The sequence below is a fragment of the Zootoca vivipara genome, chromosome 10, assembly GCF_965207765.1.
Source record: "Zootoca vivipara chromosome 10, rZooViv2.hap1.1, whole genome shotgun sequence".
Taxonomy (NCBI): domain Eukaryota; kingdom Metazoa; phylum Chordata; class Lepidosauria; order Squamata; family Lacertidae; genus Zootoca; species Zootoca vivipara.
The window spans coordinates 62,919,360-62,947,218 of record NC_142593.1 but is presented as its reverse complement, the minus strand read 5'-3'; the positions used below and the strand labels follow the sequence as shown (position 1 = coordinate 62,947,218).

The 27,859-nt window shown below is 54.3% G+C and overlaps 2 protein-coding genes across 3 annotated transcripts in view; one reads left to right on the top strand and one right to left on the bottom strand.

Moving 5' to 3' along the window:
* The window catches only part of NPR2 (natriuretic peptide receptor 2), a 33,858-nt gene extending 26,796 nt beyond the window's left edge, over positions 1–7,062 (top strand). Inside the window, exons 11-22 of the mRNA XM_060280431.2 lie at positions 84–188; positions 424–495; positions 950–1,109; positions 1,351–1,512; positions 2,318–2,486; positions 3,246–3,392; positions 4,038–4,161; positions 5,062–5,130; positions 5,276–5,450; positions 5,665–5,763; positions 6,059–6,150; positions 6,422–7,062. Of these exons, the coding sequence (XP_060136414.1) occupies positions 84–188; positions 424–495; positions 950–1,109; positions 1,351–1,512; positions 2,318–2,486; positions 3,246–3,392; positions 4,038–4,161; positions 5,062–5,130; positions 5,276–5,450; positions 5,665–5,763; positions 6,059–6,150; positions 6,422–6,478 (1,431 nt within the window). The 3' untranslated portion in view covers positions 6,479–7,062. The remainder of the gene's footprint in view (positions 1–83; positions 189–423; positions 496–949; positions 1,110–1,350; positions 1,513–2,317; positions 2,487–3,245; positions 3,393–4,037; positions 4,162–5,061; positions 5,131–5,275; positions 5,451–5,664; positions 5,764–6,058; positions 6,151–6,421) is intronic.
* A 127-nt stretch (positions 7,063–7,189) lies between these two features.
* Positions 7,190–19,463, bottom strand: SPAG8 (sperm associated antigen 8). 2 transcript variants are annotated; one of them, XM_088653102.1, is made up of 7 exons: positions 18,338–19,463; positions 14,678–15,026; positions 13,087–13,261; positions 9,364–9,409; positions 7,917–8,031; positions 7,721–7,783; positions 7,276–7,427 (listed from the first exon to the last, which is right to left on the bottom strand). In XM_088653102.1, the coding sequence occupies exons 1-7, from the start codon at positions 18,469–18,471 to the stop codon at positions 7,305–7,307; spliced, it is 1,005 nt and encodes a 334-aa protein (XP_088509228.1). In that variant the 5' UTR covers positions 18,472–19,463; the 3' UTR covers positions 7,276–7,304. The 2 variants fall into 2 exon arrangements, with proteins under 2 accessions (XP_088509229.1, XP_088509228.1); XM_088653103.1 differs by lacking the exon at positions 7,917–8,031 and having other exon boundaries at positions 7,190–7,427; positions 18,338–18,484.
* Between the last annotated feature and the right edge of the window lie 8,396 nt (positions 19,464–27,859).

The following is a 27,859-nucleotide window of genomic DNA, read 5'->3' as shown; positions in this document are numbered from 1 at the left end:
TCCCAGCCCAGTCCCCCTTCGTGGCCATTCTGGGGGCTCTGGGCCAACAGATTTCCTACCTGCCTGTCTCTGCCCACCTGCAGATGCGGGACGTGCAGTTCAACCACTTGACGCGTTTCATCGGGGCCTGCATTGACCCGCCCAACATCTGCATTGTGACTGAGTATTGCCCCCGGGGCAGCTTACAAGTAAGGAAGCACCTGGGCACAGGTGTGTGTCTGTTCCCTGCATGGCTGCCGCCGGGGAAGGAGAGGGAGGTCACGGTGGGCATTGGCTGCTGTGCCTCTGGCCACCTCCTGGGGGGGGGGTGCAGTGCCCTCTCCAACCACCCCCCCATTGCTGTGGGAGGGGCTGTTTTCATGCAGGGGCAACACCTAACTGGTTCTGTTTCATCTCCCCTCCCTCTGCCCTCCCCCCCGACAGGACGTCCTGGAGAACGAGAGCATCAACCTGGACTGGATGTTCCGCTATTCACTCATCAATGACATTGTCAAGGTGGGGGGCTGGGGAGGGCGGCAAGAGGGAGCCCCACAACCAGGCTTGACAGCGGAAATGCAGCTGCCCTCTGAAAAGAGAGGAGCCCCCCCAGAGCATGAAGGGGGGCAGACTGGGCAAATAGCCTCTTTGCTGGGAGCTCCAGCCACTGCCAGGATGGCACCCCACAGTGGGGCCTCTCTGCCCTCCAGCTCCATCCTGGCCAGCCATGCCAGTAACTCCCAAGCCTTTCCTTGGTTGGGGTCCCTCTGCTAAAACCTTCTCCTCTAAGTCCCGCCCCCACATGCTCGATCGTTGCAGGAGCTGCCACTCACCCAATCACCTGACTGTTTGGGACGTGGCGGCCCGCCCTGGCCTTGCGCCTCCTGCCTTGGGAGGAGAGTGGGTGCCCCTTGTTGCTTCTGCTCCTCCTGCGGGGCCTTCTCAGCAGCCGCTCCCTCTCTGCCTGGCACAGGGCATGGCTTTCCTGCACAACAGCATCATTGGCTACCACGGGAGTCTCAAGTCGTCCAACTGCGTGGTGGACAGTCGCTTCGTTCTCAAGATCACGGATTATGGCCTGGCTAGTTTCCGGCAGAGCAGTGAGAGCGAGGGCAACCATGCCCTGTATGCCAGTGAGTGTCCTTCCCACCCTGGTGGCAGGACATGCCATCTCCTGCCTTGCCCCCTTTCCTCCAGACCAGCGGGGGTCTTCTCTGCCGCCCTCACTGGGCTCAGCGAGTGCCCACGCTGCCATGCTGAGGGGTCCCCACCTCCACTACTTGGGCTGGTCTTTGCCATTGGGGGCGGAGGTGGGAGCCCCTGGCCTCCTGACCCCCCTCCTCCTTTCCTTGATTTCCCCCCCCTACCCCCCAGAGAAGCTGTGGACGGCCCCAGAGCTGCTGCAAAAGGGGCCTCTGGTCCTCTCCCCACTGGCCATGCAGAAGGCCGACGTCTACAGCTTTGGGATCATCCTCCAGGAGATTGCGCTGCGCAACGGAGCCTTCTACATCGAGGGCATGGACCTCAGCCCTAAGGGTGAGGGGAGAGGGAGAAGGCCAGCCCCACTCCCGGTCTCTTGGGGGGGGACAGGGGCAGAGGTGGCGATGACAACCACCACGGGGCCACACTTGGACCACAGCCCATCCTGGGGGCAGGTCCTACCTGGGAGGGGTGCTTCATCGGCCGGCCACACCTCAGCATCCACCAGAGCATCATGTGTGGCTCTTGGCCCAGCAGCCGGGGAGAAAGCATTCCTGATCTGGGTGGGAGGTCCTCCCCTCGCCCCACCAGGCCTTGTGTTTAGAGGGGACAGTGCGCACAGCTCCCCAATCGCAGGGGAGACACGACTGGCACTTATGCTGGAAGCACATGCGTTTTTCTGTGTGAGCAAGATAGGGGGGAGGCACACACTGGTGGCCTTTTCTGGGTCTGTCCCAAGGCCCCTGCAAAGCCCCCGTTGCGCCACCTGCCTGCTCTTCAGGTCTCCCCACAGGCTCGCTTGGGCTGTGCCCACCTTCGGCCTCGGAAGGAGGAAGGAACACATTCCGCTCGTGTTTGTGGCCTGGCGTCCCCAACCGGCATCCCTTGATGGCGATCACGTCTGTCGCTGCTGCTGTTGACCACCCAGGGTGACCCCTCCCCCGTTTTGTCTCCTCCGCATCTCCTTCCGACACCCGCAGGGTGCTCATCCCGCCCACATCCTCATTGTCTCCGTGGCCCAGTCACCCATTCCGCCCCCCTCACCCGCCCCATAACAGCCTCCCACCAGCCAGCCGTGCCCCCACCCCACGCCGCCCGGCCTGTGCGTTCACTCCCCCCACTCGCCCTCCCCACCCCACAGAGATCGTGCAGAAGGTGCGCAACAGCCAGAAGCCCTACTTCCGCCCCACGGTGGACCTACGGCTGCACAGCGAGGAGCTGGCCCTCTTGATGGAGCGCTGCTGGGCGCAGGATCTGACCGAGCGGCCCGACTTCGCTCAGATCAAGATCTTCATCCGGAGGTTCAACAAGTGGGTGCTGGACACAGGGGCAGAGCCAGGATTTTTGTGGGGGGGGGCAGAACCTCAGTTAGCTATGTATTGTACTTTTCCATATACAGTATAAGACTAGGATTTTTTTCAAATATTTTTTATTAATTTTTCATTAATAACATTACAATCAATAACATATCAAATCTTGCCACATCATATCCAAATTTTTTAAAAAGGAGCCAATTATACATTCTGAATTATTTGATTTAATGGGACTTTCCATGTTCTGGCTGGTCTGGAGAAAGTCTTTTATTTTTGTTCCTGCTTTTTCTCTGTTGTTTATTCCCAATATCATAGTTCCGCTATGTAACCCCCTCTTATTGTCGCAGTCACTGGCCTGGAATTTTTCCATCGTGCTTAATGAATCCATATTATATTGGCATGCAAGAGGAAATCTTGTTGTTGTTATTCCATTGTTTTTCGGCACAATGCCCCCACTGGAAGGATTTTTTTCTTTAAAAGTTATGTTAAAAATTGGGGGTGGTCTTATACACTAATAGTGTATCCCCCCCCCATTTTCTTGATTTGGAGTCCCCTCCAAAAGGGGGCGTCTTATACATGGGGGCGTGTTATATATGGAAAAATACGGTATTTATATTGCTTTTTATTGATGGGGGTGTGAGAGAGCAAAACAGGGGGGAGGCAGGTTCTGCTGCAGCAGAAGCATCAGCCCATGGGGGTGGGAGTCCACCCCCCACCCCATGTGCCCCCCTCAGCCCCCCTTCCTTCCTGCCGCAGGGAAGGGAGCGCCAGCATCCTGGACAACCTGCTCTCGCGCATGGAACAGTACGCCAACAACCTGGAGAAGCTGGTGGAGGAGCGCACCCAGGCCTACCTGGAGGAGAAGCGCAAGGCCGAGAACCTGCTCTACCAGATCCTCCCCCAGTGAGTAACCAGGGGGGTGGGGGTGGGGTGGGGGGGTGGAAAACGGACCCAGCCAGGCAGGCAGAGGTGGCGTCAGGCAATTTGGAGGTATAGATCAGGCATCCCCAAACTTGGCCCTCCAGGTGTTTTGGGGACTACAATTCCCATCATCCCTGACCACGGGTCCTGTTAGCTAGGGATGATGGGAGTTGTAGTCCCAGAACATCTGGAGGGCCAAGTTTGGGGGTGCCTGGTATAGATGCTGGATTAGAATTTAAACCGCAGGGAAGCAAGCCAACCAGATATTCATCCAAATCCCCCAAAATGGATCCCTTGGCTAATTGGCACCTTGCCCCCCACTTCCCTCTTCCATTCAGTCCCCCCCATATTAAATTTCCCTAATCAACTGAATTCTGTCAGTCCCTCCCCCATCCGTTACCTCTCAAAGCAGGGGCCATTTGACACTATTTCTCCAAAATATCCTACCCGGTAACCCAGGCTGCCCCCCACCCAATTCTGGGGCCAACTTGAAGCTAGGGACTTGCCTTCGCCCGCCTGCCTGCTGCACTGAGGGAGATGCCCACCCTCACCTGCCCACCCAGTAATGGGGGCACAGGGGTTGGGGGTCAGCCAGCGGCTCCATGACTCACTTTGTGCCCCCCCCAGCTCGGTGGCTGAGCAGCTCAAACGTGGCGAGACGGTCCAGGCCGAAGCTTTTGACTGCGTCACCATCTACTTCAGTGACATCGTGGGCTTCACCTCCCTGTCGGCTGAGAGCACCCCGATGCAGGTAGCGGGGGCGAGGGGGGCTGGGGTGGGGCCCCCTTGTCCCCGTCCCACTAGGCTGGCTGGCAGAGGGGAGGGTGAGAGCTTGACCCCACCCACACACCATGGCCACGGCCCCTCCCAGCAGCAGAGGGAGGCAGTTGGGGTCCGGGGGTTGTAGGGCTGGGAGGGGGCCAAGGGGTCACCCCGCCCAACCCCCTGCAATGCCAGATGACACACCTGGCTTGGACACCTTTGCAGTCCTGTCTTCAGCTTCAGTTAGGGTACCACACGGCTGCGATGAGAAGGTAAACAGCATTTCCGTGCGCTCTGGCTTCCATCACGGTGGGTGTCCTGGTTGAGCCAGAAGCAGTTTAGTCCTGCTGGCCACATGACCCGGAAAGCTGTCTGTGGACAAACCCTGAAAAGCCAGATGAGCGCCACAACCCCATAGTCACCTTTGACTGGACTCAACCGTCCAGGGGTCCTTTTCCTTTTACCTTTACGACACACGTTGCCTCCCTTGGATCGGGTGTAAAGGGGAAATGCCTCATAAGGTGGTGGACCCTCCTTCAAGAGAGTTTGGGTGGGCACCTGCCAGGGATTCTTCAGCTGTGAGTCCTGGGGGGTTAGGCTAGAGGACCTCTGGGGTCCCTTCCAGCTCTACAATTCTATGACTCTAAGCACAGCATATTGGGGACTCCATAGTGAAAATCCCCAGGTGGCCCTATAGCGATGTCTGTGTGTCCCCCCTGGTGCTTTCACTCAACCTCTTCTGTGTCTCCTCCCTGCGAACCCCCCCACCCCGCAGGCTCCCTTGGCAACTCTGCACCTTCTGCCCCCCATCTCTTCATTCTCCCCCAACATTCTCCTCTGCCCCGCTGCCTTGGCTCTCCCCAACTTACTTGAGTGTTTCCCTTCCCAGGTGGTGACCCTCCTCAACGACCTCTATACCTGCTTTGACGCCATCATTGATAACTTTGATGTCTACAAGGTGGGTGCAAAAGGTGCCCGTGGGTCCTGGCTGTTGAACCCAAAACTGTCCCTCAACCCCCAAACTAGAGCCAGGGTTGGACCATATAGCTGTAGGGAAGAGGGGCCCCCTCCCCACTTCTTGCCTGACAGGCTCCACCCCGCAGGTGGAGACTATTGGCGATGCCTACATGGTGGTCTCGGGGCTGCCGGTCCGGAACGGGAAGCTGCACGCCCACGAGATCGTCCGCATGGCGCTAGCTCTCCTCGAGGCCGTCAAGACGTTTCGCATCCGGCACCGGCCCAACGAGCAGCTGCGCCTTCGCGTTGGCATCCATTCGGGTGAGTCCTGGCAGAGCGGGGGCACCAGCAGCGGGTCCTGGGGTTGCCCGGCCTCTCCTTCACCGGAGGATTTTAAGCAGAGGTCGGGGGCGGGGCTGTCTGTCAGGGGCGCTTGCGATTCCTGTGTTGCAGAGGGTTGGGCTAGAAGACCTTCAGGGTCCCTTCCAACCCCACGACTCTAAGCTGCCGACTCCTTTTGCCTGTCTGCCTGCAGGGCCTGTGTGTGCAGGTGTGGTGGGCCTGAAGATGCCCCGCTACTGCCTTTTTGGGGACACCGTCAACACAGCGTCACGCATGGAGTCCAGCGGCGAGGGTGAGCCCCTCTCCCCACCCCACCCTACCCCACCCCCAACCTTGTTGAAGTTTCTGCTGCACAGCATTGCAGGGGGGTGGACTAGATGGCCCTTGGGTGACCCTCCCAACTCTGCTGTTCTACGATTCCCCCACAGAGCACTCCACAACTGGTGTCCATCCTCCCAACCTGGATGCTGACTGGGCATCTTTTCCCAGCCCCATACCTGTCTCTTCTGGCCCCATTTTGGGAAGGAGGGGAGGAAGGAGGGGGTCCCGCTGGCCCTGACCCCCCCCTCACCCCTTGTGTTTTCCAGCCTTGAAGATTCATGTCTCCAGCACCACCAAGGAGAATCTGGACGAGTTTGGCTGCTTTGAGCTGGAGCTGAGGGGGGATGTGGAGATGAAGGTGGGGGTCTCTATCCTCCCTGGTTGGTTATGGGTGGGAGGGAGGGAGGGAAAGCCGTGTGGCAGCCCCCACCCCACAAGGCCGGCCCCCGACCCTTGGCTCGTCCACCAGGGAGGAAAAGGTCGCTGTTCCTGGTCCTCCTGCCCTGGAGAGTTGTGGCAAGAGGATGGAAGCCATGACCCCCTTGGTTTCTGCTGGGTGGGGGGTACAGGTTTTTTTTTGGGGGGGGTGACCTGTCCCAGGGCTGAGCCTCTTCTTCTCCCCACGGCAGGGGAAGGGCAAGCTGCGCACCTATTGGCTGCTGGGCGAGAAGAACGTTGTCATCTGATGTGGCTCCTCCCCCTCCTGTGACTCCTCCCACTTATGGGTACCGGGCAGCAGGCTCCTCCCACCGCCAAGAGCCACCGAAACTCCCCTTTGCCTTGGAGCAATAAGGCCCCCCACCCCAGCCATGAGAGAGACAGGCGGGCGGACGGAGAGAGAACAAAGCACTTGGAGCACTAACGTCCACCGGCAATGAGAGGAAAGCGAGAGAGAGAGAGAGAGAGAGGAAGAAGATGGGGCAGGATGAGGGCCCCCCCCCTCAGCTCTGGCCTGGCCTGCACAGAATGTGCCCAGGGCCGGGTCTTGCCACCTCCTTCATCCCTTGCCCCCGCCCAGACCAAGATGTGCCAGCAAGGAGGCCCCAAGGAGAGGCAGCGCTCGGAGCATGAGTCATCCCAGGCCGCTTGTGCTCCCCACGCCCAGCCTGGGGGCTGGCTGGTTCCTGACCCCCCCCCCACTGCAGGTGGGATCCTGCGCCACAACTCAGCTGGCTGAGGCAACCCAGAGCGCCGCTGTTCCTCCCCCCCCTCCCTCCAGGTGTAAATATAGTGCAAAATATTTTGTCGAAATACAGACTTTTAAACCTGGGGCAGCCTTTGCGATTTGTCTGGGGCAGAGCAGGGTGCTGGTGGAGGTCGGAAGGGGGGGCAGCCCTTCTCCTGGCCCTGGGAGCCTGACTCTGCTGCCAGATTCAAAACGGAGAAAGAGACTTTGCCTGTCCAGGAGCTCCTCAAATCCTGCAACACCCCCCCCCCAGCCGGGGAGCTCCAGAAAAAAAAAAAGATGGAAGCAGCACCCCCAATCTGTCAATAGCTGGCCCCTTTATTTTGTTAGAGCTTGGGGTAGTTCTCTGGGCCGTAGGGCAGAGGCTGGTCGAGGTATTCAGTGGTGGGGGTTGTGAACGTCGCACACTTCTTAAAGGGGGTGTCACCAGTCCGGATATTGGAGACGCCCTGCGGTGGGGGGGGGAGGAACTGTGAGAAGGCAGCTGGGGGCCGGCAAATGGACTGTGGGCCACCCCTCTCCCTCTGCCTGTCAGGGAGCCAGCATTGTCTTGTGTTTTTTTTGGGGGGGGTGGCAGCCTTGTCAAGTGAAAGCAACAGGTGCAAGGGGGGGGGAGAACCCAGCTCCTGCTCCCCTTCCTTTTTCAGTGCCCTCCAGAGCCTCTGCAAAGTCAGGACCACCGGTGGGAGAATGTAGGGCATTTGGGGTGGGGGTGGGGTGTCGGGGAGGGGGTGTTACTCACCGGCACCTGTCGGCAATGCTCCAACCAGAAGGTCTGCGGCTGCTCCAGGCGGTAGTCGTGGGGCTGGTGGGGGGGAGAGAGGGCAAGAGTCACATGGCAGCCTCCTCTTCCTCCTGCTCCCTTTTGGGGGGGGTTGGGGGGATGCCGGAGGAGGAGAATGAGCACCCTGAGGGGGGGGCACTTGCCTCTCTCTCACCTTGGTGGGGGCAGGGGCCACCGAAACAAAGCCCTCTTTGCGATAGTGGTCATGCATGGTGGAGATGGTATCCATGGGCCCACACGGAGGGTCGCCCTGCTCCTGCACCTCCTTGCTGCAGAGAAAGACAGAGGGGGCTGGGAAGCAGCTTCTTGGAATGGGGGGGGCAATGTCCAGTTCTCTGCTGCTGGGAGCCCCACTGAGGAGAGGAGACCTCAGAGATTTCCCAGGAAGATCCGACCTTGGGGTGCTGCATCAACCCCAAAGGCGACAGAGCAAAATTCAGCAGAGAGCTCCATCTTCCCCCCAAATCTTCCTCCCTTCTCTGGCCCTATGGGATATGGGGGAAGGGAGGACCCCCCCCATGAGGCTCAGCATTGAGATCTGGGGCACTGGGGCTGGATGCTGCACCCCTGAGACCCTCCGCCTGCCTCTGAGCGAAGGGGTCTCCAATATCCTTTTGTTATTCCCCACGCAGAGATTCCTTTTCTGTCCCTTGGCTGGAGTTCCCAAACTGGTCTTTTCTTTAATTCTTCAAACACCTTCTTCAATTCAGGAAAGGTCTCCCATGCTGGTCTCCTCACGGCACCTGACCTGCCATGTTGGGGGGGATCAGAAGGACCGTCCTGCCCAACCCCCTGAAACACCTCCTTCGAAAGGGGCAAACTGGCATTCGGAGCCAGGCCCCTTCCATACCACTCTCAAAGTGGCCAGCTTAACAGTCCGCGCCCCGGTCCCATTCCTCGGAGAGCCCCGTTGCTTCCACCTCTCCATTGTGCCCAGTCCCCACTTGCTCGCAATCTGCTTCCGGCAAGCGGGGAACCAGGGGCGGAGGAAGGAGGGTGACAATCGCCCCGGATGTCTTCGCTGAGGGGGGTGACATTTGGCACGCCACACGCCTGTGACTCCCAAGCGTACCCCAAGCCGTCGGGCGGAGGGAGCTGCACTGCTTTGCCAGTGGCATCCCCCCTTCCTCCTCCGTTTTGACAGCTGGGGGAGGCTTGGGAGTCGCGAGCGGGCACCCGAGCGGCTGTCCCGCGCCTGGGAGGGCACCCTCTGCACCATGCCCCCCTTGAGAAAGCGCCCGCTGGGGGGCACCTGCCCACCCTCTCATCCAGGGCTGCCTCAGGGCAGGGAAGCCCAAGGACGGACTGTCCCCTCGAGCACCACAATGCCTGGCGAACTCCTGGAAGCTGCCAAAGCAAGTGTTCCTGGTCTGGTGGAGCCTCTGCCATTTGGGAAATGGGTGATGGCCACAGACCGGGGGGGGGGCAGCTGCAGCTCTGCACAACTGAGTACCCCAAAGCTCTTGTGGAGCCAGAGGGAAGGAAGCCTCTCTCGCCTCGGAAAGTCTATCCCAGCTGGTGGAGGAGGGGGCAACCCACGGCTCACCTGCTGCCCTGGTGGGACGGGGGGGGGGAGGCTGGACTTTCTGCCTGCTGCTCACCTGTGCTTCTGGTACAGGAGCCACTCCAGCATGGCCTCACGCTGCCCTGCGGGGAGAAGGACAAGGAACGAGGTCAGATCTCAGAAGGCAGGATAGGGCCTCAAGTGGGTGGGGAGCAGAATGTCCTCCTGTGTGCCCCCCACACATGCCAGTCTCCTTAGCCTCCCGGGGCAGCAATGATGTTAGAGCTACAAGCTAGGGGAGGGGGCTCTTCCCCCTGTCTGTTGGGGCTTCTATTTTGGTCTAACACCAGAACTCCTGGGTGTCCAACGAAGCTAAACGGGGGAAGATTCAGTACAGATAAAGGAAGTCCTCCTTCATGCAGCATTGTTAAACTATGGAACTCCCGTTCACATGAGGCAATGAGGCCACCAACTTGGATGGCTTTAAAAGGGGACAAGACACATTCACAGAGGACAAGAGGGAGACTGGGGGCTCAAAACCACTATGGCTCAGCTCTGGCAGTGATGCTTCTGAATGCCAGTTGCTGGAGATCACGGGAGGGGAGAGGGCTCGTGTTCAAATCCTGCTTGCTGGATTCCCCCAGGCATCTGGTGGGCCACTGTGAGAACAGGAGGCTGGACTAGATGGGCCCCTGGCCTGATCGACCAGCAGCGGTGAAATCCCCAGCAGGCTACAGAAATGTTGCCCAGAAAGGCTGCCCAGTGGGCTTGGGCCGGGGGTGGCTGTGAGGGGCGGTGGGAAGAAGCTCCCCAGGAAAGGGGGACCCTGGGCGAGAGGTCAAGGACGGCTTCCCTCTTTTCTCTTTACTGCAGGCATCCCCAAACTGCGGCCCTCCAGATGTTTTGGCCTACAACTCCCATGATCCCTAGCTAACAGGACCAGTGGTCGGGGAAGATGGGAATTGTAGTCCAAAACATCTGGAAGGCCGACGTTTGGGGATGCCTGCTTTACTGTATATGAGACAAAGCAGCTCAGGGTGCAAATGCAAAGGGGATCTATCCAGTTCAGCTCAGGTTACAGCTCTCCAGGCCTCACCAAGATCCCATTTCAGCCGTGAAGTTCCAACATCATCATTCCAAGAAGACGGTCAGGTGGAGGGAAGGGGGCATCCAGATATGGCCTTGGGGGGCTTGACTCCAGCTCAGCCTTGCAAGGAAGCCTTGGGGAGAAAGGCACCCACCAGCAAAGGAGCAGCCCTTTGCAGCACCCATGGCCTGCCTACAGTGGGTGACTCTTGAGACGCCTGATTTAGTCTGGGGTGGGGGGAGCAGTTTCTGGATGGCTGGGGGATCGGGCTGCTAAGAGCAGGGGTAGGCAACCTCAGGCCTGTGGGCCGGATGCGGCCCAATCACATTCTCAATCCGGCCCACGGACGGTCCAGGGATCAGCGTGTTTTTACATGAGTAGAATGTGTGCTTTTATTTAAAATGCATCTCTGGGTTATTTGTGGGGCAGAGGGATTCGTTCATCCCCCCCCCAAAAAAAATAGTCTGGCCCACCACATGGTCTGAGGGACGGTGGACTGGCCCACAGCTGAAAAAGAGTCTCCACTGTGGTGGCCCCTCACACTCTGGACCTCCAGAGATTGGAGGGAGGAGGTGGAGCTGCTGCCTCCCCCCCAGCTCAGTGAGGACTCAAAACAGCGAAGAGACTCCAAGCGAAATGAATGGAGGAGCTACAGGTAAAACATCGTCATTCCCATGGAACTCTGGCTTTTAAAGGCAGCCCACAGCAGAGAGCCTTGAAAGGCCCCCAGAAGGGCTGCCCCATGGAAGAGGGAGCAAGCTGGCTTTCTGCTGCTCCTGAGGAGAGGAGCCGAAGCAACAAGAAAGGAGATTCCCAGTGACCATCAGGAAGGACTTTCTGATGGCAAGAGCAGTTTGACAGGGGAACAGTCTCCCCTGGACGGTGGTGGACTCTCTTTCCTTGGGGGCTTTGAAGCAGAGCTTGGGTGGCCATCTGCCATGGATACGTCAGCCGAGATTCCTGCATTGAGGGGGGTTGGACTAGAGGACCCTCAGGGTCCCTTCTGATTCTACAATTCTATGCTTCGAAGGCATAGGGGAAAGGGAAAAGAGAGGACCCAAACAATTACCGCCCAGTCAGCCTGACATAAATACCAGGAAAGATACTAGAGCAGATCATTAAGCAAACGGTCTGTGAGCACCTAGAAAGGAACGCTGTGATCACTAAAAGTCAGCATGGGTTTCTGAAAAATAAGTCATGTCAGACTAATCTGATCTCATTTTTTGACAGAATTACAAGCCTGGTAGATGAAGGGAACGCTGTGGATGTAGCCTATCTTGATTTCAGCAAGGCCTTTGACAAGGTGCCCCATGATATTCTTGTAAAGAAGCTGGCAAAATGTGGGCTAGACAATGCTACCATTCAGTGGATTTGTAACTGGCTTACTGACCAAACCCAAAGGGTGCTCATCAATGGCTCCTCCTCATCCTGGAGAGTAGTGACTAGTGGGGTGCCACAGGGTTCTGTCTTGGGCCCAGTCTTATTCAACATCTTTATCAATGACTTGGATGATGGGCTTGAGGGCATCCTGAGCAAGTTTGCAGATGACACCAAATTGGGAGGGGTGGCTAATACCCCAGAGGACAGGATCACACTTCAAAATGACCTTAGCAGATTAGACAACTGGGCCAAAGCAAACAAGATGAATTTTAACAGGGAGAAATGTAAAGTACTACACTTGGGCAAAAAAATATGAAAGGCACAAATACAGGATGGGAGACACCTGGCTTGAGAGCAGTACATGTGAAAAGGATCTAGGAGTCTTGGTAGACCACAAACTTGACATGGGTCAGCAGTGTGATGCAGCAGCTAAAAAAGCCAATGCAATTCTGGGCTGCATCAAGAGGAGTATAGCATCTAGATCAAGGGAAGTAATAGTACCACTGTATTCTGCTCTGGTCAGACCTCACCTGGAGTCCTGTGTCCAGTTCTGGGCACCACAGTTCAAGAAGGATACTGACAAGCTGGAACGTGTCCAGAAGAGGGCAACCAAAATGGTCAAAGGCCTGGAAACGATGCCTTATGAGGAACGGCTTAGGGAGCTGGGTATGTTTAGCCTGGAGAAGAGAAGGTTAAGGGGTGATATGATGGCCATGTTCAAATATATAAAAGGATGTCATAAAGAGGAGGGAGAAAGGTTGTTTTCTGCTGTTCCAGAGAAGCGGACACGGAGCAACGGATTCAAACTACAAGAAAGAAGATTCCACCTAAACATTAGGAAGAACTTCCTGACAGTAAGAGCTGTTCGGCAGTGGAATTTGCTGCCAAGGAGTGTCTCCTTCTTTGGAGGTCTTTAAGCAGAGGCTTGAGAGCCATATGTCAGGAATGCTTTGATGGTGTTTCCTGCTTGGCAGGGGGTTGGACTGGATGGCCCTTGGGGTCTCTTCCAACTCTATGATTCTATGATTTAAGGCCCGTATCTGAGTTCAGGCCAAGGAGGAGTTTTGAGGAAGGGGCTTTGACCCACAGAGACCACCCACCCACCTTGTGTTGCCATTTCTGCATGAGGGCTGGGTGTGGTCAGAGCCCTCCAAGTCAGGAGGTGGGTGGGCTTGGGGCAGGTGTGGACCCGAGAACGAAACGTGTCTGCCTGCTTAACGAGGAGAAACCGGAAAGCAAACAATAAACAGGCCTCCCGACCTGGCACTTTTGTGGCAAAGCCTCTTTCCTTGGCTGTCTGGAAAGGCCGCTCTTGGCTCTGCCCCCCCCGCCACTTCCTCCCCAGATCCTTACCTCTTATGGGGAGCCCAGTCCTCCAGGGCTTGCGGAAGGCGTCCTTCATGGTGGTGCTGCTGCTCAGGCCAGCCAGAAACTGCTGGGTAAGCAGCCCTCGGTGCCCGTGCCGGTAGAAGGAGGCCTCTGTGCCCCACTCGGAACAGGGCACACGGTCCAGGTCGTTGGTAGCTCTCTGGAAGAGGGCAGAGAGAACCCCTTGGGCAGGGCAGGGCAGGGCAGGGGGCTGCCAGCTCCTCCCTCCTCCCCTCTCCCTGGGGTCTGCTGGCACACTCAGGGCTCTCCTCCCTTTAGGCAGCAGATTTAGCCCAGCCACCCCACAGCCCTTGCCCAATCCCCAGAGACTCCTTCCCCATTCAGCAGGGGAGGGGGGCTTTTATTTATTAAATGTATGTACTGCCGTTCCTCTGAAGATCTCAGGGCAGTTCACAAGATTAAAATACAGGATAAAAGCACAAAATAAGTAGGACAAAATCAAACCAAAACAAGACCGCCCCAAACACATTTTAAAGGGGGCAGGGGTCTCTCTGTCCACTCTCTCTGGAGATCTGATCTAGAGTGGTGCATGCTCTAGTTATCTCCCGCTTAGACTCCTGCAATGCACTCCATGTGGGGCTACCTTGGAAGGTAACCCCGAAACTCCAATTAATCCAGAATGCGGCAGCTAGACTGGTGACTGGGAGTGGCTGCTGGGACTACATAACACTGGTCCTGAAAGACCTACAATGGCTCCCAGGGTGTTTCCAAGCACAATTCAAAGTGCTGGTGCAGACCTTGAAAGCCCTAAACAGCCTTGGCCGAGTATACTGGAAGGAGCGTCTCCACCCCCATCATTCAGCCCAGAAATGGAGGTCCAGCTCCGAGGGCCTTCAGGCGGTTCCCTCCCTGCGAGAGGAGAGGTTACAGGGAACCTGGCAAAGGGCCTTCTCAGTAGTGGCGCCCGCCCTGTAGAACGCCCTCCCATCAGATGTCAAGGAAATAAACAACTATCTGACTTTTAGAAGACATCTGAAGGCAGCCCTGTTTAGGGAAGTTTTTAATGTTTGATGTTTGATCGTGTTTTTAAAATATTCTGTTGGGAGCTACCCAGAGTGGCTGGGGAAACCCAGCCAGATGGGCAGGTATAAATTATTATTACAATATTGTTATTATCTGGTGTAGCTGAGGATTTGCTGCTAGGTCTGCGTGCCTCCATACACCATCTACTTCTGACTAAACATTAGGAAGAACTTTCTTTTTTAATTTATTTTATTAAAGATTTCTTGGGAAGAACTTTCTGACCATAAGAGCTGCTTGGCCATAAGAGCTGCTCCCTTGGAATCTGGTGGCTGTCCTTTGTTTCAGGTTTTAAAACGCAGGTTGAGTAGCCCCGTGTCCAGGATTCCTTAGTTGTGATTCCAAAACTAGATGGCTGTCAGGCGCCCTTTCACCCAAAAGCTACGCCCAGGCATAGGTCCTGCTGCTGCGGGACAGTCTCTTCACTTGGGAAATGCAGGGGGAGAAGGTACTGTAACAGGAATTCCCTGGTGACACCCCCCCCCTTGCCACCCCCTCCTGCCAGTCCGGGGGTGTGGAGCCCAGGCAACGTTACCTCCTCTTGCCAGTTGTAGATCAGGCATTTCCCCCGAATGGGGAGCTCCCTCATGGGCTCCAGGGGGACCACGGGGACCGCCTCCTGTTCCGTGGCCGGCAGCTCCCCAAGAGTGGGCCCCGGGACCCCGTGGCACGGAGGCAGCTCCACCGAGTAGGCTGGGGTCCGGACCACCACCGGGGAATCTTCAGGCAGCCTCTCCTGGGGGCCACACACCACCACCGCCTCCTGTCCCTCCTCTCCCGGGCAGAGAGGGGGCTCCTCCACGCAGAAGGGGGCTTCAGGGCCAGGAGGCGCCACCTCTCCATCGCTGGGTGCAGGTGGGCCTTGCAGGGCGGGAGCCGGGCACCTGCAGAGGTTCAGGAAGGGGGAAAGGCAGTCAGACCTGGCTGTGCTCCAGGCAGAAAGGTGACTCTGGCTGCAGACAATGGAACAGACCCTTCGCTCTTTCGCTCCAGGAAAGAAAATGGGAAACTGTGTTTATTTTTGCATCTTGCTCTTCATCAAAAAGATAGCCAGGTGGGAGGCCTGGCAGTGCCACAGCTTGGGGGGGGGGTTAGCTAGGTTTTGTTGCCATGGTGAAGCCTCCAGAGGGCTGGAATTGAGGCTCCCAGGCTGGGGGCGGTGTACACAAATATTCATGAGGTATGCATGCCAAACTGGGCCTTTGACCTGGGTAAAATAAAGCCTAGTTTTGCCCCTGCATAAAAACAGAACACCAAGCCAAAGTCACACAGCAATAAATGAAATTAAACCAGGCTTCTTCGCCTCATAATTTCATGGGGGAGGGGGAATTCCTGCCGCAGCCCATAGAGTTAAATCTTTAACTGAAGGTCAGGGGAAACATAGGGCTGATATTTATTTATTTAATCTGTATGCCGCCCTTTAGATGTAGATCTCAGGACTTCCGGTCTGTCGCGGCGGAGAGAAGGACACAGGGACCTCGCGCGCCGATGTCCCTGGCTTCGCGGAGGGGGGGGAAGTCCGCAGAGCGAGCGGATTCCCCGTAAAAACACCGGGTAGAGAGTCCCGGTGACTCACGCGCCCAGCGGTTGCTCCGTTTTTTGCGGATCCCCCGCTGCCCGAGAGCTCAATAGAGCGATCGAGAGCCGGCGGGGTGGAACCGCGGGAGCCATTTTGGGCTATATCTTACCTCCGAGAAGTGAAGCTCCGAGTCCTGACCCGGCAAGCGGCAGATTCTTCCGAACAAATTTAAACTTCCAAAAAGTAAGTGGAATTGCGATCACGGACTTTAAAATCGTTAATTGGAAAAACAGGAGAGGCTTTAAAGAAACGGAAGTCGGTCTCTTCCTAATGGAAAACTGGGAGGCGCTTTAAATAATCTTAAGCTGAACGACAAAAGGCATCTGGGACTGTGGACCCGAGAGAAAGAAAGACTTTTTTGAACCCTCTCAACTCCCGAGTCCGGCACCCCTTGAGGTACAGCATTATCAAGGGGGAGAGTGCTTTGACAGCTGTCAAAAGCTGTCAAGCTGTCAAAAGACCGGGTGGATTTATTGCACTGTTGTAATCAGTAAAAATTGACTGAAAACGTGGTAGAACTATTCAATATTGGAATTAAGAATGGAGTTGTGATTGAGTTAAAAGACAAAGGAAAAGAACAGCCAAAATGGAGTCGACCATCTGAGGAAGGAATTTTCCAGCACCTCTTTGTTCTCCACCTCCTGTTTGTCTGCGGTCAGGAGAAATATGAAAACAAAGTACTCTCGAGCCTTCCAGGAGGCTGTGCTAAACTATCTACAAATATGGGAGGATATTTACAAGGAACGGCAACATCCCAATTTACCAGCAGTCGAAGATGAAGTCCAAGTCCAGGATTTAGAGGAAAATTTGATCTTGGAGACTGTGGAGATTGAATCTGGATGTCAGGAGAAACAACTAGATGAAAATCTTAAAGAGGACTTGGACTATAAAAAATATGTTTGGGATGAAGCAAAGCATGGACTTCAAAAGGAAGAAAATCAAGCAGAGCAAGAAAACGAGAAGCAAAGGAATTTGAGGATTAATGGACTTGAAGATCCTGGAGGGGTTGAAATGTGGGGTGATGTCAGGGAGGAATGGGAAAGACAGGGGCAGGGGGGGACAAGGGTCTGGAGATGGATATGGGAAAGAATGGGTGTGGGGTGAATATTTTAGTTAAAAGATTTTGCTTTTAGTTTCTGAAAGACGGTTTTTGAAATTTTGGCCTGTTAACGGAAATGCTGATCCAATCGGGGGAAAAGACTTAGGGAGAGGAGATGGAGTGTAAAAATGAATGGAAAAAGCTGTGTTTTCTGGAGGGAATTATAAGAACGGCTTAGGAAAGAATTTAAGTTAATGTAAATTTTTGTAAGTTAAGTTAGGTTTAGGCAGAAAGCTGCCTACTCTCCTTTCCTTACTCTGAGATACTCAGTGGCAGGGAGTGCTCAGAGGGGTGAGGAGGGGATATAATGGAACCTTGGAAATCATAGAATCATAGAATCATAGAGTTGGAAGAGACCACAAGGGCCATCCAGTCCAACCCCCTGCCAAGCAGGAAACACCATCAAAGCATTCCTGACAGATGGCTGTCCGCGTGAGGCTCTGCTGTGCCCCACAGGTTCCTCTTGTGGCAGGAGGGGGCCTGTGGGAGGGCAGCATGGAAAAGGAGGAGGGTTGAGTTAATATTATAAGAAAAGGATTTTAAATTGAAATAGAAAACCCGCCATAAACTTTAGATTTTGTTTAAGGAAAACCAGGAGGAAGACTATCGAGGAAGTCACAAGTATAAGGTTAAGGTAATAAGAATTGGGGAGTTAAAATTCTCCCCTATTATTGTTATGTTTGTATTTGTTTAAGTATGCTTATGAATGAGCTGGGGGAAACCAATCCTCAGAGCTCCTCCATTCCTGTCCTTTCAGTGGCAGGGGGGGGGGAAGAGGGGGGAGGAGGGAGGGGGGAGGCCAAACCCAACTTACAATGGACCCCTTTGATTCTCAAAGCACACGGGTTTCACTGGTGGCAGAGGAGAACCAGTGGGTGGAGGGAAAACGAAGGGACAGTGTTATATTGTATGTGTGTGTAGTTTGTTTAGTTTTGTTTGTAAAATTAATAAAAATTATTATATATTAAAAAAAATAGATGTAGATCTCAGGGCGGTTCACAACATCGGATGGCTCCAACTGCGTAGCTTTAGGAAGGGGATTCCGTGCCCAGGACAGGAGCCACCACTAAGAAGACCCGTCTCTATGGTCTCTCAGCTGAATGAATCTTAAAGGGGGGCACCCAAGCGAAACCTTCCAAATCCCACCTCCACATGGGCAGGTTCCTGTGGTGTGGGCAGTCCTTGAAATAACTGGCTCCCAAACAGATTACCAAATGTGGCCTTCCCTGGCCCTCTGCCTGGCCCTTGGCATTCCCAGCAGGCCACCCACCCCTGCTCTGTGCCCTTCTCCAGGGCTTTGGCCTGGCTAGAGTTTGCTGTGAGGATGCCCCTTGCTTGCCTGGGTGGCGCCCACTTTTGACTTTGCCTGCCCACCGGCACGCGGCTCAGGAGACCACGGCCCCCATTCACACGTGCATAAAGACACGGGTTCGGCGTAGCCTCGCCTCCTCCCCCGCCCCGCGACCTGCGCGTCGGCCCCTCCCTCTGCGCCTCCGTCTCTTCCTTCCATTCCTTACCCGCCCTCCGGCTCCATCCCTCCGACCGGCGCCGCTCGAGGTGGGGGGTCCGGAGACATCAGTGCGTAGATGCCAAACACGGACTGGGGGCCCAGCTGGCCGCTACCATGGCGACGGCGACGCAGCGCGCCCATTGGCCAGGCGGGCGACGGCAGGAAAGGCTCTCATTGGCGCGCGCCGAGTGCCGCTGGCCCCGCCCCTGCCAAGCCGCCTCTCGTCCGCGTGAGGCTCTGCGACGGCCGGTCTCTGCCCCGACGGGCGTCCAGTGGGGAGCCGGCCGGAGCCGGAGAAGGCCTACAGCCCTGCTGCCCTTGACCGGGCCGAAGAGGGTGCGCCTTGCGGGGGGCAAAGGGGCCTGGAAGAGACGCAGGTGCCCGCCCCTGCTGTCGGGGCCAGGGCAGGGGATCAGGGCCGGATTGACGTATAAGCTACACAAGCTATAGCTTAGGGTCCCACTCTCCTGGGGGCGCACCGAAAAATATAAAGAAAAAAACCTGGATGTACATTTCTAAAATATAAGATAAAAAACAAAATAAAACCTACATATAGGAACAGTGTTTTGCGTTGCGTAGGCTCCTATTGGATCTATTACCATATATAGCATATACAGTATTCAACACACAAAACAGCGACCATTTGTTGTTAACAAAGGACAGCTGGACATATAATGGGCCCCATTACCTTCAGAAGCTTAGGGCCTCATCCAACCTCAATCCGGCCCTGCAGAGGCTCGTAGGGGCCGAAGAGGCGCCTTCGGGTCTGGAGAGCCACAGCAGGGAGTCCGGGGGGACGCTGACTCGTGCGCCCCCTCGACGGCGGGTAGTACAGTGGAGCCGAGCGTGCCCCGGGCCATGGGCAGAGAGCTTGCGAATGGCCACACCTGGCCCCTGCGCTGCGCTGGGTGGAGAGGCTCCTCCTTTCCAGGTCCCTCCCCACGGGATAGAGCGGGAAGGCCCCGCCTGCCTCCCCCGGCCGAGCCTCTCCGGAAAGAAAGGGGCTGGCGGGCTGCGCGGCGCATCTGCCGAGCAGCTGTGGCGAAGGGCGCAGGGAGTTGGCCAAGCCGTCGTGCCTGAGGGTTGCGTGCCGCCGCTAAGCTCCTTGGCCCGCGAAGGCTGCCCTTGGCTGCAGCTGTAGCCTAGCTCGCCGCTCTGCACGTGCTCAGAAGCGAGGGGCTGATCCTGAGGCGTTTGCCCAGCTCTCCTTCAGCTCCCTACCTCCCCTCCTCCGCCCAGCTCAGCCCGACTGCATCCACTGCTCCTGTTATGCGTTATGGAGTTCATTCTCCGTCCTTTTGGCTCTTCTCAGAGGGCCAAATATTCTATCCCTCTCATGTGGAGCCTCCAATATCCTGGTGTTTCGTTTAGTCTTCTTTGGCGATCACTCATAACTGAGGAAGATTGTTTTCCACGAACACGATCTTAACGAAATAAAAAAAATCCTTCCAGTAGCACCTTAGAGACCAACTAAGTTTGTCATGGCCTGAAGCTCAACATCGAAAAAACCAAGATCATGGCCACTGGTCCCATCACCTCCTGGCAAATAGAAGGGGAAGAAATGGAGGCAGTGAGAGATTTTACTTTCCTGGGCTCCTTGATCACTGCAGATGGTGACAGCAGTTGCTTTGATGGTGTTTCCTGCTTGGCAGGGGGTTGGACTGGATGGCCCTTGTGGTCTCTTCCAACTCTATGATTCTATGATTCTATGATTCAGTCATGAAATTAAAAGACGCCTGCTTCTTGGGAGAAAAGCAATGACAAACCTAGACAACATCTTAAAAAGCAGAGACATCACCTTGCAGACAAAGGTCCGTCTAGTTAAAGCTATGGTTTTCCCAGTAGTGATGTATGGAAGTGAGAGCTGGACCATAAAGAAGGCTGATCGCCGAAGAATTGATGCTTGTGAATTGTGGTGCTGGAGGAGACTCTTGAGAGTCCCATGGACTGCAAGAAGATCAAACCTATCCATTCTGTTTTTTTTTTTACAATCTATTTTTATTAATTTTCCAATTAAAATACAACTATGTCACATCCATTATTCCAAATTATACAAATCCATATCAATTAAACCGAATATTATACCAAATCATATACAATTTTGGAGTTCCCATGCTTCAAAAAATTGGGGTTTTCTCGCAACTGCTTACTGCCGTCTTTATTCTAAAGTCCAAATAGTCACTCATAATCCATGATAATCCCGATCTTCCCCTGCAGTCACTAAAATATTTTCTTCTTTCATCCATTCATCCGATTTTTCCACCGCTGCTGAAATAAGCATCAAATGAGATTTCCCATATATTCATTCTCCTGTGTGAGTTTTAATCAGTCCGGCCTCCCCCTAAATCCCCATAAATCCTCTTTGTCTGGAGTGCTTTCTTCTTGCGTAGGTCTTTCAACACAAAACAGCGCCATCTTGAAAAGCTCAGATCACTTTCGTTTTCTTCTCGACGTTTTTTTTGCAGACGATCATAGTAAAATTTACAGCTTTCCGGGCATAGGCACAGCTGTCACATTATGTAGAAACTCTTAACAGATTTATAGCTCTCCTTGCCCTATAGCTGAACTTAACTTCAGATCGCTGTTCAAATTCCAAGTGCGTCACACCTCATAAATCCAAACGCTTCCAGCCGCACTCCGATTGTCCAGTTGGAGGGGGGCCCCTCTCTTCAACAGTTTTACAGCTTCTAACCATATCATATCAATAGTTTTATAGAGTCTAACTCACACAGTTAAGTTCCATTTCTCATTTGTTCCAAACAAACAGGACATCACGTCCGGGAAGGTATAAAATAACTCGTAGAGTGTATGAAAGAATAAAGAAGACTCACTTCCCTTCTCGTGGTGTCCCAATCAATCTTTCTTGCCGATGATATACTCCCTCACTCCTCACGCTCAGCAGCAAAAATTCCTTGGCAATAAACAGAGCTTCTGCCCTTCCTTTTTGAAGCACGTCCATGAATTTAAGCCCAATTATCTTCTTTAATCATGGAGATCCCGCTACGCAGGTCGGCGTCCGGGGAGCTCCGCTCCTCCATAAGTGCTTTCAGCCCTGGCCCCCCCGCCCCTTGAACAGTCGGGGTGGGTTTAGGGGCATCTGCGGGCCTGCGGCCCTCTCCGTAACCCCCGGAGAGGTGAGGAGGTTGCCATTTACTCCCCTAGCAACCGCCAAATTCCTTATGGAGGTCGGAAAGATGGAAAAAGGGTCAGCCATTCCTGCGACCGGAACCGGAACTCCAAACCTATCCATTCTGAAGGAAATCAGCCCTGAGTGCTCACTGGAAGGACAGATCGTGAAGCTGAGGCTCCAAGACTTTGGCCACCTCATGAGAAGAGAAGACTCCCTGGAAAAGACCCTGATGTTGGGAAAGATGGAGGGCACTAGGAGAAGGGGACGACAGAGGATGAGATGCTTGTACGGTGTTCTTGAAGCTATGAACATGAGTTTGACCAAACTGCGGGAGGCAGTGCAAGACAGGAGTGCCTGGCGTGCTCTGGTCCATGGGGGTCACAAAGAGTCGGACACGACTAAACGACTAAACAACAACAAGTTTGTCATAGGTATGAGCTTTTGTGTGCATGCACACTTCTTCAGATACGATCTTAACGTTGAGTCTGTGACTATGGAGGCCAATTCTGGATCCACGCGTCCTTCCTCAGTGGGGACATAGGTTTCCAGGTGGGAGTTGATCATGGTAAGGATTTGCCAAACACGCCTTCCTCCTAGAAGAGAAGAGTTTGGATTTAATATTCCGCTTTATCACTACCTGAAGGAGTCTCAAAGCGGCTCACAATCTCCTTTCCCTTCCTCCCCCACAACAGACACCCTGTGAGGTGGGTGGGGCTGAGAGACTTCAGAGAAGTGTGACTAGACCAAGGTCACCCAGCAGCTGCATGTGGAGGAGCGGAGACATGAACCCGGTCCCCCAGATTAGGAGTCTACCGCTCTTAACCCCTACACCACACTGGCTCTCTTAGCACGATTCTCCCTTTCGTCCTGAGTTGAAGTGTCTTCAAAGCCCATGACACCTTTGGTCAAGGCTGTTCTCCAACTGGAGCGCTCACAGGCCAGTTATCAGTGCTTATACCACATTTTTAAGATTTGCCTTGGGAGCATCTTTAAACCTCTTTTGTTGTCCACCAGTATTTCACCTTCCATTCTTAAGTTTCCAACCTTACACCATTCCAGAGCTTCAGGCCAGTATGTTTCTGCCCCTGACCTTCTCTCCTCAGTTTACTAGCTGAGTGTTGGTCAGGCCAGGCATAACCTAGATCCCGCCCCCCGGCCCAATGGCTGAGACACTTGCTTCTGGATCACATCTTCCCCCTAAGCACTTCCAGTCCAGGCAGGAGTGGGGCATTCCCAGCCCTCCCCACCATCACAATGTTTTGTTTTGTTTTTTTACTTTCAATCACACAAAGCAGCTCACAATTTGTGTTATGCTTATTATTCTTTTTTAATTAGGACACCCACAGCCCACCCTCTCTCTATGAAAAAATCAAACTCAAGGCAACTTAAAAACGGAAATACAAATCACAACAGAAAAGGTGCCAGACCTGATTTTAAAAGCACCAAGTGAAAACAGCAGCATAAAACCCCACCAAGTACTGCTCTGTGTACTGTGATTAAGGTTTGCCTTTAAAAAAAAATTAACCTAGTTTGTACTCACTAATCCCTGAAATAGAGAGCATTTTTTATGTATTATGTATTACTAGCTGGCCCTGCCACGCGTTGCTGTGGGATATTTGTGTGATTTCCCCTACCCTGTGCCGATCCATGACATAACCCTGTGATTCCCCCACTCCTCCCCTCACCCCCCTGCTTATCCCTGTGATTCCCCCCTCATCCCCCTCCCTCTTCCCTGTGAATCCAACTCTGTCCTGATCCATGACCCCTCTTCCCCCCAACTTATCCCTGTGATTCCCCCCCTCTCCTCCCCCTAACCCCCCACTTACCTGTGTGATTTCCCTCCTCTCCTCCGTCCAACCCCCCCCCACGGGTTATCCCTGTGACCCGTTCATTTTGCACACAATCATTTCCCCAATGCGCGTGTTCTGTAAAATTTTGCCCTGTCTCAACCCTGACTCCCCTACCCACGTGTGTTATGTGAAATAACATTTATTCTCCTCAAAGGTACAGCCCTGTAAAAGGCCCATATTCAGTTGATTCTATGCTGCGGCCTATTCGGGGGCTCCCATCCCCCCCAGGCAAGCCCCTAAATCCATTCAGCCTAGTCTGCAAAGCCGAGGCGAGATACTGTGGAGAGGGCAGGTTTCATCCCTGTGTCTCCCCCCACCCTGTTCTGACCCATTACCTATCCCTGCCCCCTATTTGGCCCCCCATTCCCCCCCCAGGCAGGCCCCTACCTCCACTTGGCAATGTTGGGTCTTGTTGCTGCAAAAGGCCTGTTTTCAGTTGGTTGCTGGGGAATTTTGTGATGTCATCTGGTGGCGCGGCTTTGGAGGCAGCAGTGGGCAATCTGCCTTTCTATTGGATGCTGCTGGAGTCTTCAGAGTTTCTGCTGGTGACGTCTAATTTGGTGACGTCTAATTAGACGTCTAATTTGGGCACCACTTTTTTGTGTTTAATCATTATTTTAGGTATGAAAGGTTTGCTTTTTTGGAAAAAAAATTATGCCAGATCCCTCACTGATGGGCATGGAATGTTGTGGCCAAATTTGTTACATTACAGTTCAGCGGAGAAAGGCTGTGACCTCTCTGCGCGCGCAATGCCTACATTTATATATATATATATAGATGTATTATATATTATACTACTGAGAAAATCTGTTAGAAATAGTGAAGCCACAATAGGGGAAAGGGGGCAGAATTCCTGCATTTGTTATAATTGTTACATTTATAATTTCTGTAATCTCTGTATTGACAGACACCCTTTTCTATTTATTCCATAAAATCAATTAAAAAATATCACCACAATCAACAGCTGAGCAAAAATAAATAAAAATGCACTCAGGGCTCCAGCATAAGGAATTCCAATCAGAATAAAAGCCTTAGAGCCTTTTGAAAATCAGAGCAGGCTAATTGGTGGGTAACAGCCCCACTGGGCCAGACAGGCATTGCCAGAGTTTAATGTGCCCCACTTTAAAAGCCCCCCCCTCTCAGCCTCAGGCTGCAATTCTGCTGGTTAAGGCACAGCAAACATTGACATGATGGTGTAAAACAATAAAAACTCTTTATGCAAATATTTCAAATGGCAGGAGAGTGACAGAAGCTTCTGCCCTTGCAGCAGAATGTCAGCCCTATTGAGAGGCCGAAATGGAGGCTCCCACATGGTTCTTGCTGGAAAGACCCCCCCTTCCCTGCCCCCAATTAGCAGGAGAAGGATGGCAAAGCTGCCTCTGGCTCCTTGAGCCCCCGTCTCCTGTTGATTGATTGCATGTGTGCCCGTCATGAAAAACGATGGTCGGATTTTGGTTGCTGTTTTAATGGAGCCTAGAAAGAGAGTTCTGGAAACTCCACCCGTCCCCCAATTGTGCCCAGCATGGTGGAGAGGCCAGACGGGGTGGGGGGCAGAGGCAGCTGTTGCACAGTTAATTGTGTGGCTGGTGGAGAAGCCTGTTGTTGCTGCTGCACTGTGGACACCCCCCCCAGGCCTGTGGGACTAAGAATAGCCTGGCCTGGCCCTGCTGGGGGAATGTGGTGTGCAGAGCCTGAACCAGCCGCTCTCCCTGTGCTGTGGGCCGTGAGGAGGAGGAGGAGGAGGCAGCTGGCCTGGCACAAGGAAGGAGGTTTCTGAGGGACCCTGGCTCATCCTTTGCTTCTGATGTTGCTCCCTCCCTCACTAGCCCCGCGTGCGCCATGAAAGTGGGATGGCGGGAGGAGAAGTCCAAGTCTGGGCCTGCAGGTTCTCCCTAGGAGGAAGTGGCCCTGGCAGAGGCTTGCCTGCTTGCGCCAAGGGGCCACTGCAAAACAGACCATGCCAGCCCGGGGCTCTGAAGCCTGGCACCTGAAAAGCCCTCTCTGGGGTGGAGGGGAGTCTTTCTGCTGCTCCAGAGAAGCGGACACGGAGCAATGCATTCAAACTACAAGAAAGAAGATTCCACCTAAACCAAGCACCCCCAAACTGCGGCCCTCCAGATGTTTTGGCCTACAACTCCCATGATCCCTAGCTAACAGGACCAGTGGTCGGGGAAGATGGGAATTGTAGTCCAAAACATCTGGAGGGCCGAAGCTTGGGGATGCCTGACCTAAACATTAGGAAGAACTTCCTGACAGTAAGAGCTGTTCGGCAGTGGAACTTGCTGCCAAGGAGTGTGGTGGAGTCTCCTTCTTTGGAGGTCTTTAAGCGGAGGCTTGACAGCCATCTGTCAGGAATGCTTTGATGGTGTTTCCTATTTGCCAGGGGGTTGGACTGGATGGCCCTTGTGGTCTCTTCCAACTCTAGGATTCTATGATCTACAAGGACAGAAGCCACAAAAAGTTCACTCTTCCTCTGCCATTGTTCTCCCAATTCAATGATCACAAGACACCAAACCCTGTCCTGGGTGCTGTGCATAAACAAACAAGCCCCCCGCCAGCCCCCCATGGGTTCCCGTATCTCTGGCTCGGTTTGCAGGAGTTGCCCGAAGGAGGAGGTGAACAAGGCACCATCCCAGCCCTTCAGGGCTCCAGGTTTGTGAAGGCTTTACTCCTGAGCCTGTTCTTCTCCTGAAGATGGAATTCCGTAATTTTGGATGCACCAGGAGGGTGCAAATGGAAGCAGCCTTGGAGAGGCTCCGCAGGGAGAGCTAGCTGCTGGAGGGCAGCCCTCCAAGGCCCCCAGGCCGTGAGGTCTCCCCTTGGGTTGACCTCTGGGGGCCCTTGGCTCCCCACACTTCTCTTGCACAGGCAGCTCCTTCAGGCCTCTCCCTGCCCCCAATGTGCGCTCAGGGCTCTGCTATTTGTTGACTTTGGCTGGAGAAGTCAATGACCGATGGGGCTTGGCAAGGCTGTGTGTGTGTCTGTGTGTGTGCGTGTGCTGGAGGGGGGGGGGCTGTTTGCCTTTCATTAGGAAACTCCTAACAGCCCACCAGGGATGACGCACGTCCCCAAAGGAGACTGGAGGGGGTGGGGGTGGAGTTCTCCCTTGGTAGCCTCAGCTGCTCCCAGACATCTCGGTGGCTGTCAGGGCCTGGCCTTGGACTGTGGGCAGCTGAGCGGGGGGGCAATCTCTCACTTGCCTGGCTCTGGCTCCAACCCCACTGCTTCCAGGGCTCTGCAGGGCTGGGGTGATTCAGGGCTGGGTGGCCCCTTTAAGTCTGTGTGTCACTAACCCCTCTTGTAATTTTTAGCTCTACTTCACTCTCTCTGTCCCCCCCCCCCCAATTTGCAGATGGTGTCTTGGCTGCCCCAGAAAGGAGAGGCAGGATTCCTGCATTGCATGGGGTTGGACTAGATGTTCCTTGGGGGTCCCTTCCAACTCTACCATTCTAGGATTGCACATCTGTGTGGCTCAGGGGGAGAGAATGGCTGTCACACCTGCACACAAAACAGATTGGAACTGGGACTGGATTTCGTCCCCTTGGGTGTGGAACCAACTTTTTACATCCGTTGAAAATGTGGACAGCTTCCAAGCCTCATGTCTGCGGGGGGGGGGGGAGAGGGGGGGAGAGAGAGAGAGACGCCATAACCCACACCCAGGTAGTAGTAGTAGTAATATTCCAACAAAATATTAAAATACAATAATTCATCAAATATTAAAAGCTTCCCTAAACAGGGCTGCCTTCAGATGTCTTCTAAAAGTCAGATAGTTGTTTATTTCCTGGACATCTGATGGGAGGCTGTTCCACAGGGCGGGCGCCACCACCGAGAAGGCCCTCTGCCTGGTTCCCTGTAACCTCATTTCTCGCAGGGAGGGAGCTGCCAGAAGGCCCTCAGAGCTGGACCTTAGTGTTCGGGCAGAACGATGGGGGTGGAGACACTCCTTCAGGGATACTGGGCCGAGGTAGGGCTGCGGACCCCCTGATGAAAATCCTGCAGAGTCTCTGACACTCAGTATGAAGGATACTCAGCTCAATTGACCAATGGCATGCCTTTGTATAAAGGCAATTTCCTATGATCCCCCCCACCCTCCACCCCAAGATCTGCAGGCAGTGGGAGGTCCTGGGGAGCACCTGCCCCCCACACGCCACGCCCCCGGGCTTCTCCTCAAGGGAGAACCACACAGCCGCTCCAGAGGTGAACGGTGGCTTCTCTTTGCTCAGTGCCTGGCAGAAGCCAGAGAAAACCAGAGCAGCCCACCACTAGGGCCTCTTTTTACTTCTAAAAGGTTGTGCATCGATCGCTGACTGATGGCAGCAGCAAAATGTCTCCTAGGTCAGGATTTCTGCTGGAAAGAAAGAGAGAGAAAGGCCTTCAACCTGCACTTGCGAGAACAAATCTTGAGGAGTCCCTCAGCAGGCTAAAATTATCCTCATGGGCTTAGAGAAGGCAGGATTAAAAGCAGGAGGAGAAGCCAGAGGAAGCAATTGTTTGTCAGATTGTGAAAAAGGCAGTCACCCTTGAACACGCCTGGACCGAGGCAACAACA

Coding starts and splice junctions, on each gene's coding strand:
- SPAG8 (XM_088653102.1), bottom strand. CDS start 18,471: ATGGGCGCGCTGCGTCGCCGTCGCCATGGTAGCGGCCAGCTGGGCCCC. Junction 13,262..14,677: donor TCTACAACTGGCAAGAGGAG/GTAACGTTGCCT, acceptor GCCCTCTTCCAG/AGAGCTACCAACGACCTGGA. Junction 9,410..13,086: donor GACTGGGCTCCCCATAAGAG/GTAAGGATCTGG, acceptor TTCTCCCCGCAG/GGCAGCGTGAGGCCATGCTG.